At 36.0% G+C, this 20335-nt stretch overlaps 1 protein-coding gene across 12 annotated transcripts in view; it reads left to right on the top strand.

Moving 5' to 3' along the window:
• Window positions 1–19843, top strand: part of NCOA3 (nuclear receptor coactivator 3) — a 54486-nt gene extending 34643 nt beyond the window's left edge. For 7 of the 12 annotated variants that reach the window (XM_038158589.1, XM_038158596.1, XM_038158591.1 and 4 more), the window contains 17 exons: window positions 679–853; window positions 1405–1593; window positions 1804–1905; window positions 2651–2788; window positions 3979–4126; window positions 5015–5403; window positions 5640–6520; window positions 8190–8325; window positions 9317–9505; window positions 10019–10258; window positions 11643–11769; window positions 12470–12641; window positions 13410–13706; window positions 15219–15323; window positions 15706–15931; window positions 16157–16331; window positions 16908–19843. In XM_038158589.1, the coding sequence (XP_038014517.1) occupies window positions 679–853; window positions 1405–1593; window positions 1804–1905; window positions 2651–2788; window positions 3979–4126; window positions 5015–5403; window positions 5640–6520; window positions 8190–8325; window positions 9317–9505; window positions 10019–10258; window positions 11643–11769; window positions 12470–12641; window positions 13410–13706; window positions 15219–15323; window positions 15706–15931; window positions 16157–16331; window positions 16908–17184 (3966 nt within the window). In that variant the 3' untranslated portion in view covers window positions 17185–19843. Of the gene's footprint in view, window positions 1–678; window positions 854–1404; window positions 1594–1803; window positions 1906–2650; window positions 2789–3978; window positions 4127–5014; window positions 5404–5639; window positions 6521–8189; window positions 8326–9316; window positions 9506–10018; window positions 10259–11642; window positions 11770–12469; window positions 12642–13409; window positions 13707–15218; window positions 15324–15705; window positions 15932–16156; window positions 16332–16907 lie in introns of those variants that run through there. The other 5 variants (XM_038158599.1, XM_038158597.1, XM_038158593.1 and 2 more) reach the window with 5 other exon arrangements.
• The last annotated feature ends 492 nt before the right edge of the window (window positions 19844–20335 follow it).

The following is a 20335-nucleotide window of genomic DNA, read 5'->3' as shown; positions in this document are numbered from 1 at the left end:
CCTTTTAGGGGATAGACATTAAATGGAGGAGTTTTTGCAAGGAGAGGTTGTTATGTGTGTCTGCATTTGTGTTACTAAATTACAAAGCATTCTTAATGAATGTTGCCATCAAGTAAAATAATCCAAGATTAATAGTAAACAAAGATACATAGCAGATGGCCTTTCTTTATGCCTGGAAAACCAATCTGATATTCACAAGTTCATCAGAGCATTTTTGAATCTCAGTTTTTAAACATAGATATTGAATTTCTCTTTCAGTTAAGAACATACAGCATTTGGCTAGATCCTCCTATCTCACCACTTGATAGTGGAAATGTCTTCATGTTCATGACTCGCTACTTGTTTCTACTGAACTTCTTGTTTCAATTTGCTAACTATTGAATTAATGGTACAAATTCATGATCTAGTGTTCATATGAATCAAGAATGAAACAAGAAGGCTGGTTATCAATGTGAAAGCTGAATGGAATATCACATGGACATATTAATTATTATTATTTAAATAATTCCCTACCAGACACACTTTTCCTCAAAGAAGAATTTAAAACTTCATCTCTATCCTTGAAAATAAGAGAATATATTATAAATTGACATTTATCACCCACGCAGTTTTAAAATTAAATTATGTTGAGAATTAGTCGATATGTCTTACATGATATGTTGTCGTGTTAATATTTAGGCATTGGACGGCTTCCTCTTTGTTGTAAATCGAGATGGGAACATAGTATTTGTATCAGAAAATGTCACACAGTATCTGCAGTATAAACAAGAAGATTTGGTTAATACAAGTGTGTATGGTATCTTGCATGAAGAGGACCGGAAGGACTTTCTTAAAAACTTACCTAAATCTTCAGGTAGTAAAAGTTTATCTACTACACTTACTAGACTATTTGAAAACAGTCAAAGAAGACAAAAATACCTCATAAAGGATAACCTTTTGAAACAGATTACTTATATAAAGAATATTTTACCACAAGACTATCTTAATCTTGATAAATATTACTGTATTTTTACAATAGCATGCTATGAGAAATAAATGTGCTGGAAATTCACACTTTAGCCTTTGCATTTTGTTTACTTATAACTTTAAAAGACCGACAATAAAGGAACACCTTCCCTGATACCACAAGGCTGCTGAAGGAACTGCTTGTTTTTAAAATATGTGAATGACTTCCCAGCACTCTTTCAAGTGACTGAAAGTGTCATGCAAAAGAGAGAGTGTTTTTTACTTGGTTGTCAATATTCCTGTTTTTATTCCAAGCTATATTGATGGTATATTGCGAAGGTATATTAAAATAGTCTTTATTATCTGTAACTCAGGAAGAGGGTATCTAAATTAAGAAGAAGCAGTTACAAGTTGATTGTATCTGAAAATCTATACGAATTCTTACTGTGTTCTTTTAAGTTAATGGAATTTCTTGGAGTAATGAAACACCTAGACAGAAGAGCCATACATTCAATTGCCGGATGATGGTGAAAAGCTCTCATGACCTCTTTGAAGATGTAGGTGGCTACCAGGATATACGTCAAAGATATGAAACTATGCAGTGCTTCGCGTTATCACAGCCAAGAGCTATGATGGAAGAGGGGGAAGGTAGGAATTTTTGTGGAATTGTCATGCATAGAAATTTCTGTGAAAAGCTCTTTGGTGTTAAGCAAACCATTTTCAAGAACGCAGCAGCTTTAATCCTTACTCTCTGTACTTCCATTGTAACAACAAAAGATGATTCAGCTATTTTATTAGATTCTTCAACACAGTAAAACATGAGATGATGAAAGAAGAAACATTCTTGTTTAAATACAGATTTGCAGTCCTGCATGATTTGTGTGGCACGTCGTATCACAACTGCAGAAAGGGTATTTCCAGCAAATCCTGAGAGCTTTATTACAAGACATGATCTTTCAGGTAGGAAGGATACCCGGGAGGAAGGTATGAAGGAGTCTTCTTTGTCCATGTGCTCTTGTTTTAAATAAATGGAGTGTGTATGGTGTATGTGGAGTGACTAACAGAATTCATACTGAGAATTCCCAACTGCTTTTTACAATATACCATTGTTGGTAGTGAGGTGTAATAAAACCTGTGGTAGGCATTTTCTTCTCTATGTTACTGTTTGGTAGGTTGGTAAAAAGCATTACTTGTGTTTTAGCTAGCATTTCAAGTGGTTGTCGTTCTGCTTTCCTTTACGTAGAAGAAGTATTTTAGGTCATAGCTGGAAGTCCTTTAGAATGTTTATATTTTTATACAATACATGAGCTAATGAGTTTAAAGTGGCTTATGCTGTTTAAATTGAAAGAGTTGTATAATCTAAAAGGGACTTTGTGTTTATGATGTTCGTTTGAGGTAGTTGGTCGCTATTTTTTAAAATTTTACTCTGTGTGCATCCCTTAGGTTCCTGTAACCAGAGTCATAAGTTACTGTTTTCTAAAGCTCTGACATTGACCTATGGGGGATTAACTTCCTCTTACTCAGTTACATAAATCCCTTTCAATAGTGATGCTTTAAGAAGCAGCATCATATTCTCATATGGCAAATAATTCGTAAATATAACTTCTGTGTGCTCAGAATTTGGTGATTAAAAGGGTTATATTGGAGAAAAAAGAATTGTCATAGTCATAAAGAGTTTAACTTGTATATTTTCTTTCCTGTTAAGGCAAACTTGTCAACATTGATACAAACTCATTACGATCTTCCATGAGACCTGGCTTCGAAGATATAATTCGTCGCTGTATTCAGAGATTCTTATGCCACAGTGACCAGTCATGGTCAAATAAACGCCACTATCATGAAGGTAAAAATCAGTTTACAATGTTTGGGTCACATTGCTTCTCCTAGGGGCTGCATTTTTTTCTGGGGAAAAAAAAAAAAAAAAAAAGCTGAATTATGAATTATATAAGCCTATGTTCCTTTTTTTCCCCATGGTTTTTTGTTAATTAATGACCTCCTGAGGATGAGGAATTCTGCTGGAAGTTGTTCGGTTTTTTCAACGTGTTTGTTTTGGAAATTAACATGAAAAATGCCAGATACATGATCTGGGGTCCTCAAGGAAGGTGGTTTTCCACAGATGGATACAGCAATGACAGAGACAGTTATATTTCTATGATGATATGTCTTCTTTAATTATCATTATATTGTTATTTTTGGTTAATGTTAGTTTGATGTTATTTTATTTCACTCTTTTCTTTGTTAAAGAACCACTCTCTGAAAGTGATAACAGTTGTGTTGATGCCTTTTTCTTATTCTCAAGACACAGGGCTCAAAATATTTTCAGCGTTCCAGTGCTACACGTTTTGTAATGCTAATTTGTTAACCTGTATAGATAAGTGAAGTACAGCCACAGTCTTCAGTAAGAAAGATAACGTTTTCTAATTATTCCAAACTGTAATCTTTTTGAACAATTTACAAAGTAATTCAAGCACAGGGGATGTTAAATAAAGAGAAACTCATACTGTCAGAAAATGGATTTTCCATTCCGTTGGAAGTTCTTCAACATAACTGAACAAATGAATCCTAAATTAACAAGAGACTTGAAGCTCAATTTAAAGCCAATAGTTTCCACAATTTTTTGATTGAAGCATACTTAAAAATTCTTCCCCAAGCAGGAGCCATGGACTCCAAAATCTAGCCTTGGAAGTCTGTTAACAAATGCAGAACTTTGCCAGTTGTGTCTGGTGAGCACAAAATACTGCAGCATCAAAATAGTCTTGTCTGCTATTATCTTCCCTCTATTGATAGAGGAGAAATAGTGGAATACTTCCTTTTTCTCTGTATATGTTTTGGGTAGGTCTTATTTATTTATGTATTTATCCATTCATTTATTCATTCATTTATTTATTAATTTGTTTATTTTAAAGTTTTTTGTGTTTTGGAGGGGAGGAATCTTCAGTAAATGAAGGATATTGTGTCAGAAATATCTTATAATTCATACTAATAATTCTTGGGATTTTAAATATTAACTATATTTGTGTATTCCCTTTACAGCTTATACGCAAGGTCATGCTGAAACCCCATTGTATAGATTTTCTTTAGCGGATGGTACAATAGTGACAGCACAAACAAAGAGTAAACTGTTTCGAAATCCCATAACTAATGACCGCCATGGATTTGTCTCTACTCACTTCCTTCAAAGGTGAACTTAGTTGTATCTGTTTATAGTTTAAGTGTCACAGTTTAAACATGTATATCTGACCTTGAAGACAACCTGAGAAAAATAGCATACTAAAATATTTTACCTGATTAAAACTCAGATGGGGAATAATTTGGAAAACAGAGCTGCATAGCATACAAATAAATGTGTAAACCTCACAGAGTCCCATTTTAACTATGTGGCAGAAAGACAGTCACAGTCAGAAGAGATTTTTTTTCTCAATACCTGCGCAAAGCCTGATATGTTTATATTAGTCTTTTGTGGTAGCATTGATGAAACACTGAAAATAGAGGTGCTCAGTCATGTGCTTTTGCAGACCAATTAAAAAGACAACAAAACCTTCTCAGATGCATAATCCATAACTGAAATGTACCTTAGGTAGTATTTCCTATGATCTGTTCTTGTTCTTTGCAAAAATAATTGAAATGTCACTTTGGAGGGAATCTGTCTCCTTCTGGCATTAGAGTGCCTCCAGATGCTGAAAACTTAGTAACTTAGCTTGTTCAGGGTCACACACTGTTAACGTGCACAGTAGAATGGTGTCAAGCATTGACTCAGGAAGGTAATGAAAGAAGAAGGATCTGTAGATGGATAAATCTGATTAATTATCTGATCATTGATAAAAGCTTTTTGAGGCAATGATACTGTATGTGCTCATAACTCAAAGCCTTCAAAGGATCAAACATTTTTTTTTAGTGAATAAATGAATGTCATGGCTTAGTTTTGCTTTTGTGGAAGCTTGAATTCTCACTGCTCTTTTTTGGAAAAAATATTTGGGCAATTAATTAATAATGTCTTTGTACCACATGATTCCAAATAAAGTTTTAATTTGTTTTCTTTGGGTTTCTGGGGCTGACGTTGAATTTACAGAGAACAAAATGGATATCGGCCAAATCCTAATTCTGTTGGGCAAAACATCAGAACACCTGTGACTGGAAACACAAATTCTGTTCATGGTCTTATGAACATGTCACCTGGTCAAGCCATGCCAATGCAGAACAGAAACTATGGGATGGGAGATCCCAATGCAGTGGGTCAGCTCACCAGCGCTCGATATGGAAGCCCTGGGAATGTGGGGCCAGTGAACTCTGGAACTGGCATGCAGTCCTCTGCTTGTCAGAGTAACAATTTTGGGTTAAATATAAGTAGCCCACCACATGGCAGTCCTGGCTTAACTTCCAGCCAACAGAATCTAATGGTATCTCCCAGGAATCGAGGGAGTCCAAAAATGAGTTCACACCAGTATTCTCCAGTTACAGGTATTTTATTTTTGCTACAAACTCTTTTTTTTTTCCAAGCTATTTTTTCTCACTTTTATCTGAATTCCATCTTTCATCCATTTTAACTGTTCTATATGACCCTATATGTGTTACTTGAATGTAGTATACCTGACTTCATGTAATAACTCAATGTGGCAATCATACATAATCCAAAGGAAGAGTACATACAGGCAGTACTGTAATCTAATAAGTTTGTTCTCTGTCACATGATACAGGTATGCACTCGCCAATGGGATCTGCCAGCAACACTAGCAACAGCACTTTTTCTAGCAGTTCTCTTAGTGCTCTGCAAGCCATTAGTGAGGGTGTTGGAAATTCCCTTTTATCAACACTTTCTTCACCGGGTCCAAAATTGGATAATTCTCCAAACATTAGCGTAACTCAGCAAATTAAAACAAGTACCCAGGACTCCAAAAGCCCTTCTGGTTTGTATTGTGAACAAAACCAAGTGGAAAGTTCCATCTGCCAGTCAAACAGCAGAGATCTCTTTAGTGAAAAAGATAGTAAAGAGGGAAATCTGGAGACATCTGAAAGTCAGAGAGGACCATCTGAGAGCAAAGGACATAAAAAACTCCTTCAGCTTCTTACGTGCTCCTCAGATGAAAGAGGACATTCTACAGCATCAAACTCACCTTTAGACTCAAATTGTAAAGAATCTTCTACCAGTGTTACCAGTCCTTCAGGAGTTTCCTCATCAACATCTGCAGGGGTATCTTCCTCCTCAAACATGCATGGGTCCCTCCTGCAAGAGAAGCACAGGATTTTACATAAATTGTTGCAGAATGGTAATTCTCCAGCAGAGGTTGCCAAGATCACAGCTGAAGCTACTGGTAAAGACACATATCATGATGCTAGTAACACAACCTCCTGTGGAGAAGGCACTGTCAAACAGGAACAACTAAGCCCAAAGAAGAAAGAAAACAATGCTTTACTAAGATATCTACTAGATAAAGATGATATTAAGGAACCGCTTTCCAAAGAGTTGAAGCCTAAAGTAGAAGGTGTGGATAGTAAGATGGGGCAATGCACAAGTTCTACAATTCCTACTTCAAGTCAAGAAAAAGAGATGAAAATAAAAATGGAGCCAGCAGAGGAGGTACAGTATGATGTAAAATGATGTCAGTGGGCTAACCAGTATTTTATTATTAAGTGAATGACTAAATATAGAACACTCTACAGTGTGCATGTGCATGTGTAAACATTTCTAAAAAGGTTCTGTGCAAATGATTTGAAACAATAAACTCAGGTTTAATTGTGAATGAAAAAGCACAAACGAAAACAACTACAGGATATAGATATAGATATAGATATAGGTATCTATCTATCTATCTATCTGTCTGTCTGTCTATCTATATAACCAAATCTGATGTCCTGAAGTCCTGGATATGGTATGATTAAGGTAATATTTGCATATTATTCCTTAATATTAGATCTTAGCACATGTTGGGTTTTATGACTTAGTAAGAAATGGGCCTGTAACTGCCTCTGTACTTAGTTGGCAATGCAAGAGCAAAAGGTAAAACATGAGTTCATTTTGAATATATAAACAATACACAAAAATGTGTAATACTTGAAATAGCCATGATTTGGTTTAGTTCATTCATTGGTTTTAGCACTCTTTTTCTTTCTTAAAATGAGGGAATATGTTCTTCCAAGTATATATATATATATATATATATATATATATATATATCTCCAGCATTCAAATAAATACATATTAAAATATATAAATGTATATATAATTTGTATAAATAAATACAAATAAATAAATTCTAGAGCTGGAATTCTGCGAAATGTCATGATACAGAAAACTAGTACCATGGAGCAACTATTCTGAAACCAGCAGTACACTTGTTAGGAACAGATGTTCTTAAAATTATAATCTGTATATAATGTTTTTGTGTTTAAGTCCTAAGATTTGGAGCTTCATAGTAAACAGTACTGGTCAGTATGGCAGAATTTACTGAATCTATATAGATTTCTTAGACCTTGAATTTCCCAAATCAGTAATAACTGGGTAAATTAAAAAAAAAAAAAAAAAAAAATAAAAGCACCACTTTTTTGTTAGTTAGTTTGTTTGTTTTAGCTAATGCCTGACTATAAATAAAACACCTTATAACATTGTTTGAAGATCACTAATGGAAAAGTCACTATCAACTCTGTAGTAGTACACAACATGTAGTTTCAGTACTTGCTCCTGAGATGTAATTAAGGTATTCAGAGAAGTTTCTTTCATGAAGATGTCGATCCACTACATATGAATTATTTTCTATTGAAGCTGTATCTGATTTAAAGACAAATTTGTAAAGAAAGTTAGGACTCCAACTGACTGGAAAAACCTGTGCATAATTTTCATGTCTTGTGGTGTTCACTATTGGCTTTTTGATAAGTATGATAGATAAATTATTTATCACTGAATGGTACACATTCTCGATGTTGTTCACTATCATTATTGTTTTTATCTTTGTAACTTGTGATGTTTGAAATATTTTCATTTTAGTTATGTGTGTTTTCTGCTAATTCTCAAAATTGCCCGAAGAATTATTTATTTCAACTCTGTATTGAAATGCAGAATACCATAAAAAAAGGTATCTAAATGGTATCTGAATTTCTTTGGAAGTGGAGAGATAGCTCCAGATAGTGCCAGTGAATTAAAACATTTGTCTCCCAGTCATATATTTTAAGATTAGCAAGGATCTAAGTAAAAATTGAAGTACAGCCATATGAGAGTAAATAACCTTGGTATTTTACTGCATCATTTTCAGATGAATGGAGACTTGGATAATTTGGATGCAATTCTAGGCGATCTTACTAGTTCAGAGTTTTACAATAATGCTATGTCTGCAAATGGAAATAACCCTGGAACAAAGCAAGCATTATTTCAAGGAAATGCCCTGTTGGGTAAGGAATTAAATCTACCCCCTGGGTTTTAAAATTAGGGTTTTCTTCTTACTTGATGCAAACATAATGCATTCTCATATCCTTAGAGAATACCTTCTTCATCTCCTATATCTTCAAGGACAAATGTAATGCAAAATAGCTAATTATACTTTCATAGGCTATTATGTACACTATTAGCTGTCTTGACAGCTACTGTATACACAATAACATTCAGTTCCTTGTTTTATGATTTATTCTGGCTTTGTCTGATGTAGATTTCTCAAAGACAAGTCATCAGGAAAGATGTTTTGTGAGATGTAAATAAAATTGAGAATTTTCATCCCTCACTGATGACTAGGGATGTAATATGGGATTGGTGACAAGTTTTTAATTTCTTTCTTACTCTGTGTGAAAATATCTTGTGGCCAGTAAATTCTACTACTCCTCCTTGACATCCAAAGGAATGCCCTTCCGTAGTAGGAGGGGAGGATAACATAGCTGATAAACCAGCGACATTGCAGTTGTTGCTTTCTTTCATGACACTGGTCATCTCCTGATTATATAGGACAATGGATTGCTGAGATAACCAAAGGAGGTGAAACATGGATAATGAAAAATATAAAACCAGGTACAAGCACACATAAGGCCGCTGACACTATTGGCTGTGAAGCACAGTGATTTGTAGGTTGTCAATAGAGTACACTGTGCTCAGGAACACACCATGTCATTACAGAAAATTAAATTGAAATTAAATTAAATTAAATTAAATTGTAAAGAAGCTCTTTTTATTGTGTAGGGCCACAGGGAACTGTCTTTTACTTTTTCTGCAAAAGGTCGTAACTATGTGTTCAAAATGGGAATTTTTGTTGTGAAAACATAGGCAGCATAACTGTTCCTGCCTTGCTTAAGATCAAGTGTATGAGTTCATTTAAAGAGATGAGACTAATTGAAGTCATTAGTACCGTATTTTATTTAAATGTACAGTTGCATGCATCTTTTAATTCTTTAACAGGTGTGAAGAGTCCCCAGTCTGTGCAGACTACTCGCCCACCTTTTAGCAGAGCCTTGTCTTTAGAAAGCCCTGTGGGTTCAGGTGCTTCAGTGAGGAATGTCAATGCATTCTCTGTGTTACAAAAGCAAAACTTGATGGGTGGAAGTCCAAGAATGATTGAAAACCAAGAAAACTTTGGAGCAAATCTGGGTTTGTTGGTTGTATCCAAACAGCTCTCATTGTAAAGGAAATAGCTTTAATGTAAAAAAAGTTGCAACACTAAAATACAAATTTCAGTTAGAAGAAACTTTAACATGAAAGAATTTTAATTTTACCATCATTAAAACTTCTGAATTATTGTCTTAGCTAAAATTACAAGAACATAACAGTTTACTACCTGTGTCATTGCTAGTACTTTACTATAAGTAGTCATATTATTTTTTACTATTTTGAGTGTTTAGTTTAACATTTGCTTTTGATATATAGAAGCAAGAACAGTTCAGTGGCAGCCAGTCATTATGAATTTCATGTATCTTTAGACTTATACAGTTTTTGTATGATTCAGAGCTTGTCATGGTGAGCTCTAGATGCTTTTGTAGCACGTCAGTCAATTGCTCTGATATTAGCAGGTGCACTTTTATGAAATAGCAAAATAATTTGAAAACCAAAATACATCGTGTACTCCAGATAATAAATATTTGTGTTTTCTGCTCTTTGTTATAGCAAGTGCTCCCCACAGAAATGTGGCGATGAATCAGCATCAGCCAGGAGACTGGGGTTTGCCAAACTCCAAAGTGAACGGAATGGAATCTGCAAATTCTGCTGCAGTGTTGAGACCAGGACCTGAATTTAGTACAAGCCTTCCGAGGCCCCCAGAGGCTGGGTCTGTGTGTGGGCTGCCTGTTCGCTCTAACAGCATACCTGGTACTAGGCCAATGGTGCAACAGCAAATGATTCACATGAGTAAGTTCTTAACTTCTTATTGTCCCACATAGCACTATTTCCCTGGTTTCTTGGTAAGCATTCATCGTAAGAATCTTTGCACTATTGGTAAAATGCTAGATTTTCGTTTATAGGCTTTTTGAGGTAGAGACTGTTACTGTTCCCTGACTGTGACATTTTATGACTTTTTGGTGATATTCTTGTTTTCTTCTGATGCTGTGTGTCTCATACACAGATAATTTGTTCTGGGTCCCGAGATAGGGGTATAATTTCTGTGTGTTTCTTTAGTGCAGTACTTCTCTGCTAAATTCCAAGAACTAAATGGCATCTGTGATTCCATGTGTAAAGATACTAGCATTGTGGTTAATTTAATTCATCCTGTTTGATATGGATGCTTTTTTTTTTTTTTTAACTTCTTGGTTATCAATGTCTTTTAAAGTTTTTCTCTCGAGTGTTTCAAAATTCTTTCTACATGGAGTAGCCAAATTTCATATAAAGCCACATTGCAAATACCATTTTTCTTCAAAGTATTCTTATGTGCATGAGAGAAAATAAGCTGTATGTCTAAAATATAAACAGTCTTAAAGCCTGTGGGTTTTTTCCATTTTCTATGTCTAACAAAGGTTTAGTCTAGAGCTGAAGTTCTCCACTCAACTATGCCAATACCAGTATGCCACAAACCAGCTTAAATAGACAGCATTCCTTTCTTATAATGGAAGGCTACCAGGGCTGTCACCAGTTCCCTTAAAGAGACTTACTATATCAATACAACAAATGGATATAAGATTAAATACAGAATAAATTTGTGCAGTCCTGACTAAGTCAGAATTTCCTAGCTTAGCTTCCTAGAAATCATTGATGCTAGCTGATTCATACAGATGCCGAGAAATAATGCGATGACATAAACTCTCCGATGTCGTGCTGTATGTCCCTGGATAGGTAGAGGGAAAAAGGTACTCCCAAAGAGCAAATTGTTATGTACTTTATGTTTCTTTTAATTTCCACTCTGTATTGGAATTCAAAATGCCAGATTTTGATGTCACTGTGACAGTGTGTATTTGCTGGTACTCAGATGTCATTGTCCAGAATTTTTGTTGGGGTTTTTTTCATGAAAGATGCTGTGTCTTTCATGCTCCTATTTTTTAGAGACTAAAGGATTAGAAATAGCAATTCTGCTCTGACAGGGTAGCAGGTCTAGATCACTGTCTGCTGTATTTAAATTTGTTGTCTATTATAAATGTGAAATTATCTTGACTGTGAGTTCATGCGTGTATACACTGTAAAACATTATAATGGAAAGCTCACAAAGCTGCTTGACGATTTATGTGATTATCCTAATTGAACACTAGTAGAGCAAGATGAAACCTTCAGTTTTTAAAAAATATACAAATGTTTTACCTTGCAGGGCCAAATGAGATAAACATTGACATGGGAGGTAGTCCCTATGGACAGCCTGGACCTTCTAACCAACCTGGATTGTGGCCTGACAATATGATGTCCATGGAGCAAGTGTCACGGGGTTCACAAAACAGGTAGAATTGGGGAAGGTTTTAAGGTAATTTTAAATACAACTGTTCACTGTCTGTCAGAAGAATTGAAGACCTGGAAATAAAATTGCATAGCATACGCAGTGGGGATAACAGATTGGAAGCAGAATTCCATTTCTGGAATGTTTCAGAAATGTTTCCATTTCTGCTGGTGATCTGACTCTGGATATTTTTAATCCAGCTCCACAAAAGTAATTGTTAACAAAATCTATCAATCCTTGAATTGGGAGGCACAGAAAAAAGACATGGTAGACTCTGAAATCATATCTCTGTGGCAAAACTAGGAGAAAACAGAGTTTATGTGTGTTTAGGATGCATGGAAGATGACTGGACATTTTAGGGCATAAATTCTGAATTAAAGTTAAGTTTTACTTTGGTTATCTGGGTGACTATAACACTTAATCATACCCTGGTCAATATATTATATAAAAACTGTAGTTTTCCTTGTAATGGTTGTAATGAATTTCTTCACTGAAAGAGTGGTCAGGTATTGGAATGGGTTGCCCAGGGAGTTGGTGGAGACACCATTCCTAGTGTGTTCAGGAAACAACTGGATGTTGCACTTAGTGCTCTAAATATGGTTGACAAGGTAGTATTCCCTCAAAGGTTGGTCTCCATGATCTTGCAGGTCTTTTCCAACCTTATTGATTCTATGATTTTAGTGTTTGTTTTTTTTAATTTATAGACAATTAGTTAGAAGCTCTTTGGATGATTTCCTATGTTCGGCACCAAATATGGAAGGCCAGAATGATGAAAGAGCACTTCTGGATCAGCTGCACACACTATTGAGTAATACAGATGTCACAAGTCTGGAAGAAATTGACAGAGCATTAGGAATTCCTGATCTTGTAAACCAAGTAAGTAAAAAGATATTTTGGCCATTTATTTTCCGAAGACCAATATTATTTTGTTACTTGAACAGAAAGTCAAGAGAGCCTCCTCATTTACTTCGTCTCATCACATCCTCATTTTCATATTCATACATTTCCCTTTGGAAGCATTGATATTGACTAGTGATTTTCAGTAGAGGAGCTCAGTATGGATTAAATTTCTTGTGCGTGGCAAGAAATACTAAGTGGCATGTTCTTACAGAAGTTTATTGTGTAAGGCCTTAGTATATATAGGTGGAGTTTGGGGTGTAATTCATTATAATTCCATAAGCTGAGAATTCTGTTGGGTTTCCTTAGTAGCCTGCTGTCACCTGAGCTTAGGTTGTGAATTATTTGACTGTCAGTGATGTAGATGCTTCCCTCTCCTTCAGTTCCAGGTTGAATTTGCATGGCTAGCAAATAGAAAAAAGAAATTCTGTGAGTACTTTGGAAGTTGCTAAGACCCACATGACCACCATCATTTGTACAAACAGCATCAAAAAACGCAGAAGGGCTTGAATGGTGACACTGATCTGCCTGTGTATGCAGTGTGCAGCAAAATTGATTTTAAAAAAGAATTATTATTATAAATCACTTTTGCTGTTTCATTAGTTTGGAGACAGAACTAACAGTAGCTGTCCATGCTATGTTCTATCCAAGAAATTGCTGGCTGGTGTATTATGCTGAGTTAGCTTTATTGCTAATTTAGAAATTCTGTATCTACTGCTAGTGAAAACACTTCTGTATCTGTTGAAGGGACAAGCTTTGGAACCCAAACAAGATTCATTTCAAGGTCAGGAATCTTCAGTTATGATTGACCAGAAGCCTTTGTTATATGGTCAGCCCTATCAAGGGCAAGGGACAGCAATGCCAGGAAGTTTTAGTAACATCCAGGGACAACAGCCGTCTTTTAATTCAGTGATGAATCAGATGAGCCAACCGAGCAATTTTCCTCTGCAAAGTATCCATCCCCGAGCAAACGTGATGAGACCTCGGACCAACACACCAAAGCAGCTACGCATGCAGCTCCAGCAGAGGCTCCAGGGACAGCAGGTAATTTTTTGCTCCTACATTTACACTTCCTTCCTGTTTCAGAACGGAATCACTTGTGCACGGAATCGTGTTGCTTTACATACGTAACAATGGATATTACAACAGATGATTGAGAGGATGGATCTTTTATTTTGACAGTGCTTCTCATTGAATTGCCTGATGACTGTAGGAGTACAAGAACATTCATTAGGACAAGTGTTTCTCCTTTGTCAACCTCCCTAGGTACAGTTTGGATTGGTTCCTGCAGCACACAAAATGACTGCTAGCTAAAACAGTGCTTTTGTACAATGTAACTCTGCATGATCTCTTTATCCGTGTTTAGTATTTTTTCGGAACCTCACAGATAGCATTAAATTGGAGCTATATTTCTACTGTAAATCAGGTGTTACTTCTTTCTCACTGTGTTTTCTAGCTAATCGTTTGGGCTTATCTAGGGGTTTGCTTTCCATTTAGTGATTTGGTGTCGTTTTAGGTATTTCTTTGGATGAAAGGTGAGAGAATAGATACAGCTACATAGATCTTAACACTAGGTTGAAAACACTGCTTAAAAAATTGGTGCATGATTTCAGCATTGAATTCCCCACATGAAAATGCAGGCTTGATGTTAGATACAGTGTACAAATAAAACTAGGAAAACGGAACTACTGCTGTGTGACATGGTATGTGAACAGAATGCATGCAGGTAACACCAAGGCAACAACAACACATAGCTGAAGTACAAAGAGTAGGTTTATTCCATCATCCTGATTCGAAAAAACAGAGACACATACACTGCTAAGCTCATTTTAGAAGGGGCAAAAAGCACCCAGGCCTGAGCCCTGCATTCCATATCAAAAGGGCCTGGAGCATACACAGTCCTTCACCAGGCTGTACTTTCACATCCCCAGATCGTCTTATCTCCCTTCCTCCACCTTTACAAAGAGGCACAAGTCTTTGGGAAAGGCTTTTAAAAGTATTTAACAACATCCTGCTCCATTTTGTGAGAAAATTCTGTTTCTTCTCTGTAGACAGACAACATCCCAGAGCGAACATAAGTATGTGAATTTTCTCAGCCAGAGTATTTGCTAACATCTCCCTGGTGCCTGGTTGGTCCTTGAGAGAAAAAAATTCTAAAAACAACTTCCTTTTCTCTCTCCTTGCCAATCTTCCATTTTTCAACCGCTTCCCCTCCACACATGAAACGGCAATGCTAGGAAATACTGTGTTCTCTCTTGTTTTTCTGTGACACTTACTGTTTAAAACAAGTAGATAATCTGCTCTTTATTCCTAAAGAGAGATAATTTCAGGAAGATAAAACACCAAAGCCAGATAATGCTGCACTGTTTGAAGAGTTTTTCTTTTTGTGTGTTTGAGCTGTTTAAACAAAGTTTGTTTAAAGACAAGGCAAAAATTAGCCATTGCACTTCATGGATTCAAGAGGTCTGTAAAGAAAGTGTTCTTGCAGGAGTTGCCGTTACTTTGTTCAGATACTGTTATTTTCAAGCTAATAGTGCTAAAATGTCTTTTTCCAAGTTTATGAATCAGACCCGTCAAACTCTTGAAATAAAAATGGAAAATCCAGTCAGTGGTACTAACTCAGTGATGAGACCAGTTATGCAGCCACAGGTGGGATCCCAGGTAAGTATTTACTACAGTAGCCATTTGTTTAGAATTTCAACCTTCTTTCATGGCTTTACAGCATTCCTCTTTGGTTTTGTTCCTCTGCATAATTTTAGAAAAAGGGGTTTTTTTACCTCCCTTATTGCTGAGATTGCCGGGGGATTTGTTTGTTCGGTCATGCCGTCAATTCAGTATGCCAAGTTTTTCGTGTAAATATCATTTGTTTAGCACTAATGACAACTTAATGAAAACTTGTCTTAATATTTTGATGATTGTTTTTTGTACTCTCTGTGGGTTTTCCTTGACTTGCCGGGTCTTAGGAATGAGTTTGTTTGACTCTGACATGATTTTATTTGTAAAAACATCTTCTAATATGATTTTTCTTCTCTTTGGGGGATAGCAGCAAGGTTTTCTTAATGCTCAAATGGTGGCTCAGCGTAACAGGGAACTAATAAGTCACCATTTTAGACAACAGAGGATGGCAATGATGATGCAGCAGCAACAGCAACCTCAGGCCTTCAGTCCACCACCAAATGTGACAGCCTCAGGAAGCATGGATAGTGCTTTGACAGGCCCTCCAATGGCTCAAGTTCCTTCACAGCAATTCCCCTATCCACCTAATTATGGTACTAGTACTAACATGTTTGGCTTTTTTTTCCATTTGTCTGGTTTTCTTTTCCCTTTTTTTATTAATCCAAACTACCTAAATACCAATCATTCTGAAAAATGGACTATACTGCTACAAAAAAGGATGACTTTTCTCCTTCCAATCACTGCAAGAAGATGAACTAGAAGTACTAGGTAATGGTAACTGAAGTATTTTGTATCTGTCTCCTTTGTTTTATTTTAAGGAATAAGCCAACAACCCGATCCTGCATTTAGTAGAGTATCAAGCCCTCCCAATCCAATGGTATCATCAAGAATCGGACCCTCCCAGAACCCTATGCTGCAGCATCCTCAGTCAGCAACAATTTACCAGTCCTCAGAGATGAAGGGCTGGCCCTCAGGAAGCATCCCCAGAAACAGGTGAACTTCAGGATTACAACCTGTTTCTCAAAAAGTCTTTCATTTTGCTGGAAGTAGAAACTATGTTAAATAGCACGTAGCAGGAAAAGCATTTACAAGAGACAAAAGTAACTTTCTGGTATTGTGTGTATTGTCCTTCATCCTGCTCTGGTTTAGGAAATAAAATGATTATTTTATGCTTAGCTCCATTCATTCGTATTGGACCTCCACAATCTTTGTAACCAGAAGCAACATTCAATCTTTAAACATTAACTTAATATTTAAAGAAAAAATAACTTGGGGGAGGGGGTGGAGAAATACCAAATGTCAAATAGTATTACAATAGATGACACAGCTGTAATAGTAGCCTCCAAAAAGGTTGCATTAGGCATACACATACAACTGTGCATTTCTAAAAACCCAAATTCCTTTTGGGACGGGAGTTTCCATGTTAAACAGATACTAGGTAAAACAAACACGTAAATGTGAAAACAGTTTTATCTTTCACGTGTTGACAGCTGGTGCAGGGAAGGCATCAGTTTACATCAGTGTGTAAACTTCTTGGAAGGTAATTTTATTTGTCCTTTTGTACTTCAGTTCTTTTCCCCAGCAGCAGTTCAGCCATCAAGGTAGCCCAGCAGCATACAGTATGATGCACATGAATGGCAGCAGTGGCCATGTTGGACAGATGAGTATTAATACCATGCCTATGTCAGGACTGCCTATGGGTCCAGACCAGGTAAGTTGTACATCAAGACTGATGAAAAGATTTGCTGACTCTTTTTCTATTGAGTACAGTCTGCTTACATCCATTCCTCCTGGACAATCCTGCTCTCAGTTATCCTGTTTGTATTTGCATCTGTGGGCCTATTAATTTTATGTCCTAAGAGATACTTTCTTTTTGATGATACATAAGCAAATTCACAATGAGCCCAAGCTGTATGCTGGGATTAGCTGTTGACTTTGAAGTATCATGGATAGGACCAAGCCTTAAACTGCACAAAGGATGATTAAATACTTCTGAAGCTGGAAAAACCCCAGGAAAAAAACCCATGGACATTGTGAAATGCATGTTCAGCAGATCTTGAAAATTACATGTAATAGCTCTTACAAGTCAGGCTAAGAATCCTGCTAGTGCGGCATCCTTCTGGCAGAAACTGATAATGATACTTGCCCTTACAATACCTTAGAATAACTTGTGTATGCATAGCCAGAAACAATGGAAAATTTAGACCCCTCATTTAAGGTGAAAATGTGCTAATAACAGGCACTGAAAAGAAAGCTGAAATACAAAATACACTTTTGCTACAATCTTTCCACAAAATACCTGATGAGCAACATAATACTGACATAAGCTAAATCTATTTATGTAAAAAGTACCTCATGAAATTTTGTCCAGCATACCTGAGGAAGCAGTCAGAATAATGAGGACTTCTGGGGGTAAGTAAAGTTTTGGAGGACTTTGATACAACGAATGCCTTTTATAAATAGGAGAATATAAAGGTGAAATGTCAGATTTTACAAATCTACATGACATAAAGATACCCAAATAGTATGTTTAAGAAATTCTAGGACCGCATTTATTTTCTAGAAATTTATTTTCAAAGTGGAGCACTAAAAAGCTATTCCCCTGCTTCTAGGCATTGATTGGCAGTAGTTCCTTCTTCCAAATGCAGTACACAAACCATTTCTTTCAACAAAGATGTCTTCTCTGATGAAAGTATCTTTTCTTTAACAGAAATACTGCTGACATCTAGAACCACATCTTCAAACAAGAATGGTTGAATGCACTAGTGTTAGAAAGGAAAGTGACACATTCTTCATGGCAAGTCATACTGGGCTTAACAGAAACCAGTGATAAATTTCCTCATCCAGAGGAAAACAAACCAAAAAATCCCCTACCCAACAAAAATACGTTTTAGTAGAAGCAGCCTGTGAATTACTGTATGATGTAGGGTACAAAAAAAGGTCATTAATGGTTTTGGCACTCTTCCTCTAGGAATGTGAATTTGGTAATGCCATTTTAATAGATTTGATGAGTAGACTCCTGGAATACCTTATCTGTTTACTGTAGCTATCCAAAGCCCTTTAGCCCAGGCAGACGAAAGTGCTTGGAGAAGTCATAGTGGTAAGAATTCCCTGAATTCTCTTATAACAATATCTCATAGAGAATGTAGTTCTTAGCCTTCACTCTTTTATATGAATCCCTGAATAGAAATGCTGCTTTTAGTCTCCTATCTCAAGAGTCAGGGATTTCCCAAGCAAAGTAGCAGTGCAAAATTAATTGGCACATGCTAGTCCAAAATCCTGTCTGTTAAAGCCAAGGGTTGAAAAGAGAGGAAAAGCAATTTAAATTATTTAAACACAATTGTGACTAATATTTAGATATTGCTGTGCAGCTGAGTGCACTTTATAGAGGACTATAAAATGGATTAATGCAATGTCTTTGATAAGGACTTAATATGAAGGTAGGGTGTACTCATATTCCTTCACAAACACAATCTCTTAAGAATTATTTGAAAAGACTGCATAATGTAATGTTTTCTGTGTATGGAAAATAGAGCAATAATCTTTCATCTTTTTTTGAAAAAAAGCTTCAGAAAACTCAAGGCAAGACACTTCAGCCAGAATCAGAATTTTGCAGTCTTTTTTTGTGAATAAATTTTGTAAATATAATCTTGAAAAGAATGTATTATATATATGACTTTTGTAGGTCACTAACTCATTTTTGCAGAGTTTGTGAAGCTAAATGTTTAACAAAATTGATTTCTGGAAACTGAGTGTAGTTGAGGTCCAAATTTTTTTTTATTTTTTTTTTTTTTACATTTAAGGACTTTGAAGCTGGGTGACATTGGCCCACATATTTATCTTCTTTGGTCTTCAACACTTCATTTATTTTTACATGTTTAACATAGAGCTTTTTATAAAAAAATAGACTGATTTTTCAATACCTTCTCCACCTGTGAGCACTTTTGTTACCATTCTTTTTACCTGAGGCAGTTTGACACGAAGGCTTTGCTTTGTAAGATCTTACAATTTGTCAGGACAGACACGTCTGTCTATAATAGGTTGCCTTTTCAGCAGATGAATCTGGATTGTTTCTTTTTGGTGAATTTTAATGAACTCCGTATGTTCTTAGAAAATGTTTGTCTGTTGCAAAATACTTGTTTTTATGTAACATCCAGAAATCTTTAAAGGATATTAAGCCACATTTTAACCAAATGTCTACACCTCATTGGATTATTCTAATAGTAATGAATGTATTTTCTAAGCAGATTTCTGTCATAGCAGTATTTAAGTGTGGTTGCATATTATTTGCTGATAGTACTGGGGTTTTTTTCCCCCCTCCATTTTGGGTGCTTGAATCGAAGATCCCTTTGCACTTTTTGCAGTTACAAGGAATTAAACCGCTAAACCTTCCTAAGGGATGACCCAGAAATGTTTAAGATGTGTGGTGCTTCTGTTACGTTGTTCGTTGTGTAATGGAAAACTGATTTCTCCCAACTGAGTAAAAGAAACCAAAAATCCCCTGATCTGTGTTCTTTATTGCTTATTCTTGGTACTGTTAGCAAGATGGGGGTTTATTGTTCAGAATATTTGGTGACCTTCCATTTTAATAGAAGTAAGTTTCACTAGGAATAGTCTCATAAATTCAGCCTTAGCACCTAGCCAGCTGTGTTTCAAAGGGAATGTAGAGTCAATCATTCTACTTCATGTAACCCTGTCTCTTCCATTAGTACTGAGTATAGAGATTATCACAGCACTTCCTTGGAATTTCAGTCTGATTAAATGTGTGTTTATAATGCAAAACTTTTAAAAGCCTAAGGAACGTCTATCTTCATTTCTTGGATCATATCTATTTGTTGAGTAAGTGCTTTTTACTGAGGGTGAAAGGCAACAATCCCTTGCATTCTATATCAAATCAGAATAGAACAATATTTATATTTTGTAGTTGGTCATTATACTGATGGGAACTACAAACAGCAGTTGCTTTCATTAGGTGAGCTCTTAGACTATATACTGCT

The sequence above is a fragment of the Motacilla alba genome, chromosome 20 (assembly GCF_015832195.1).
Source record: "Motacilla alba alba isolate MOTALB_02 chromosome 20, Motacilla_alba_V1.0_pri, whole genome shotgun sequence".
NCBI lineage: Eukaryota > Metazoa > Chordata > Aves > Passeriformes > Motacillidae > Motacilla > Motacilla alba.
This window is presented reverse-complemented; position numbering and strand designations above follow the sequence as displayed.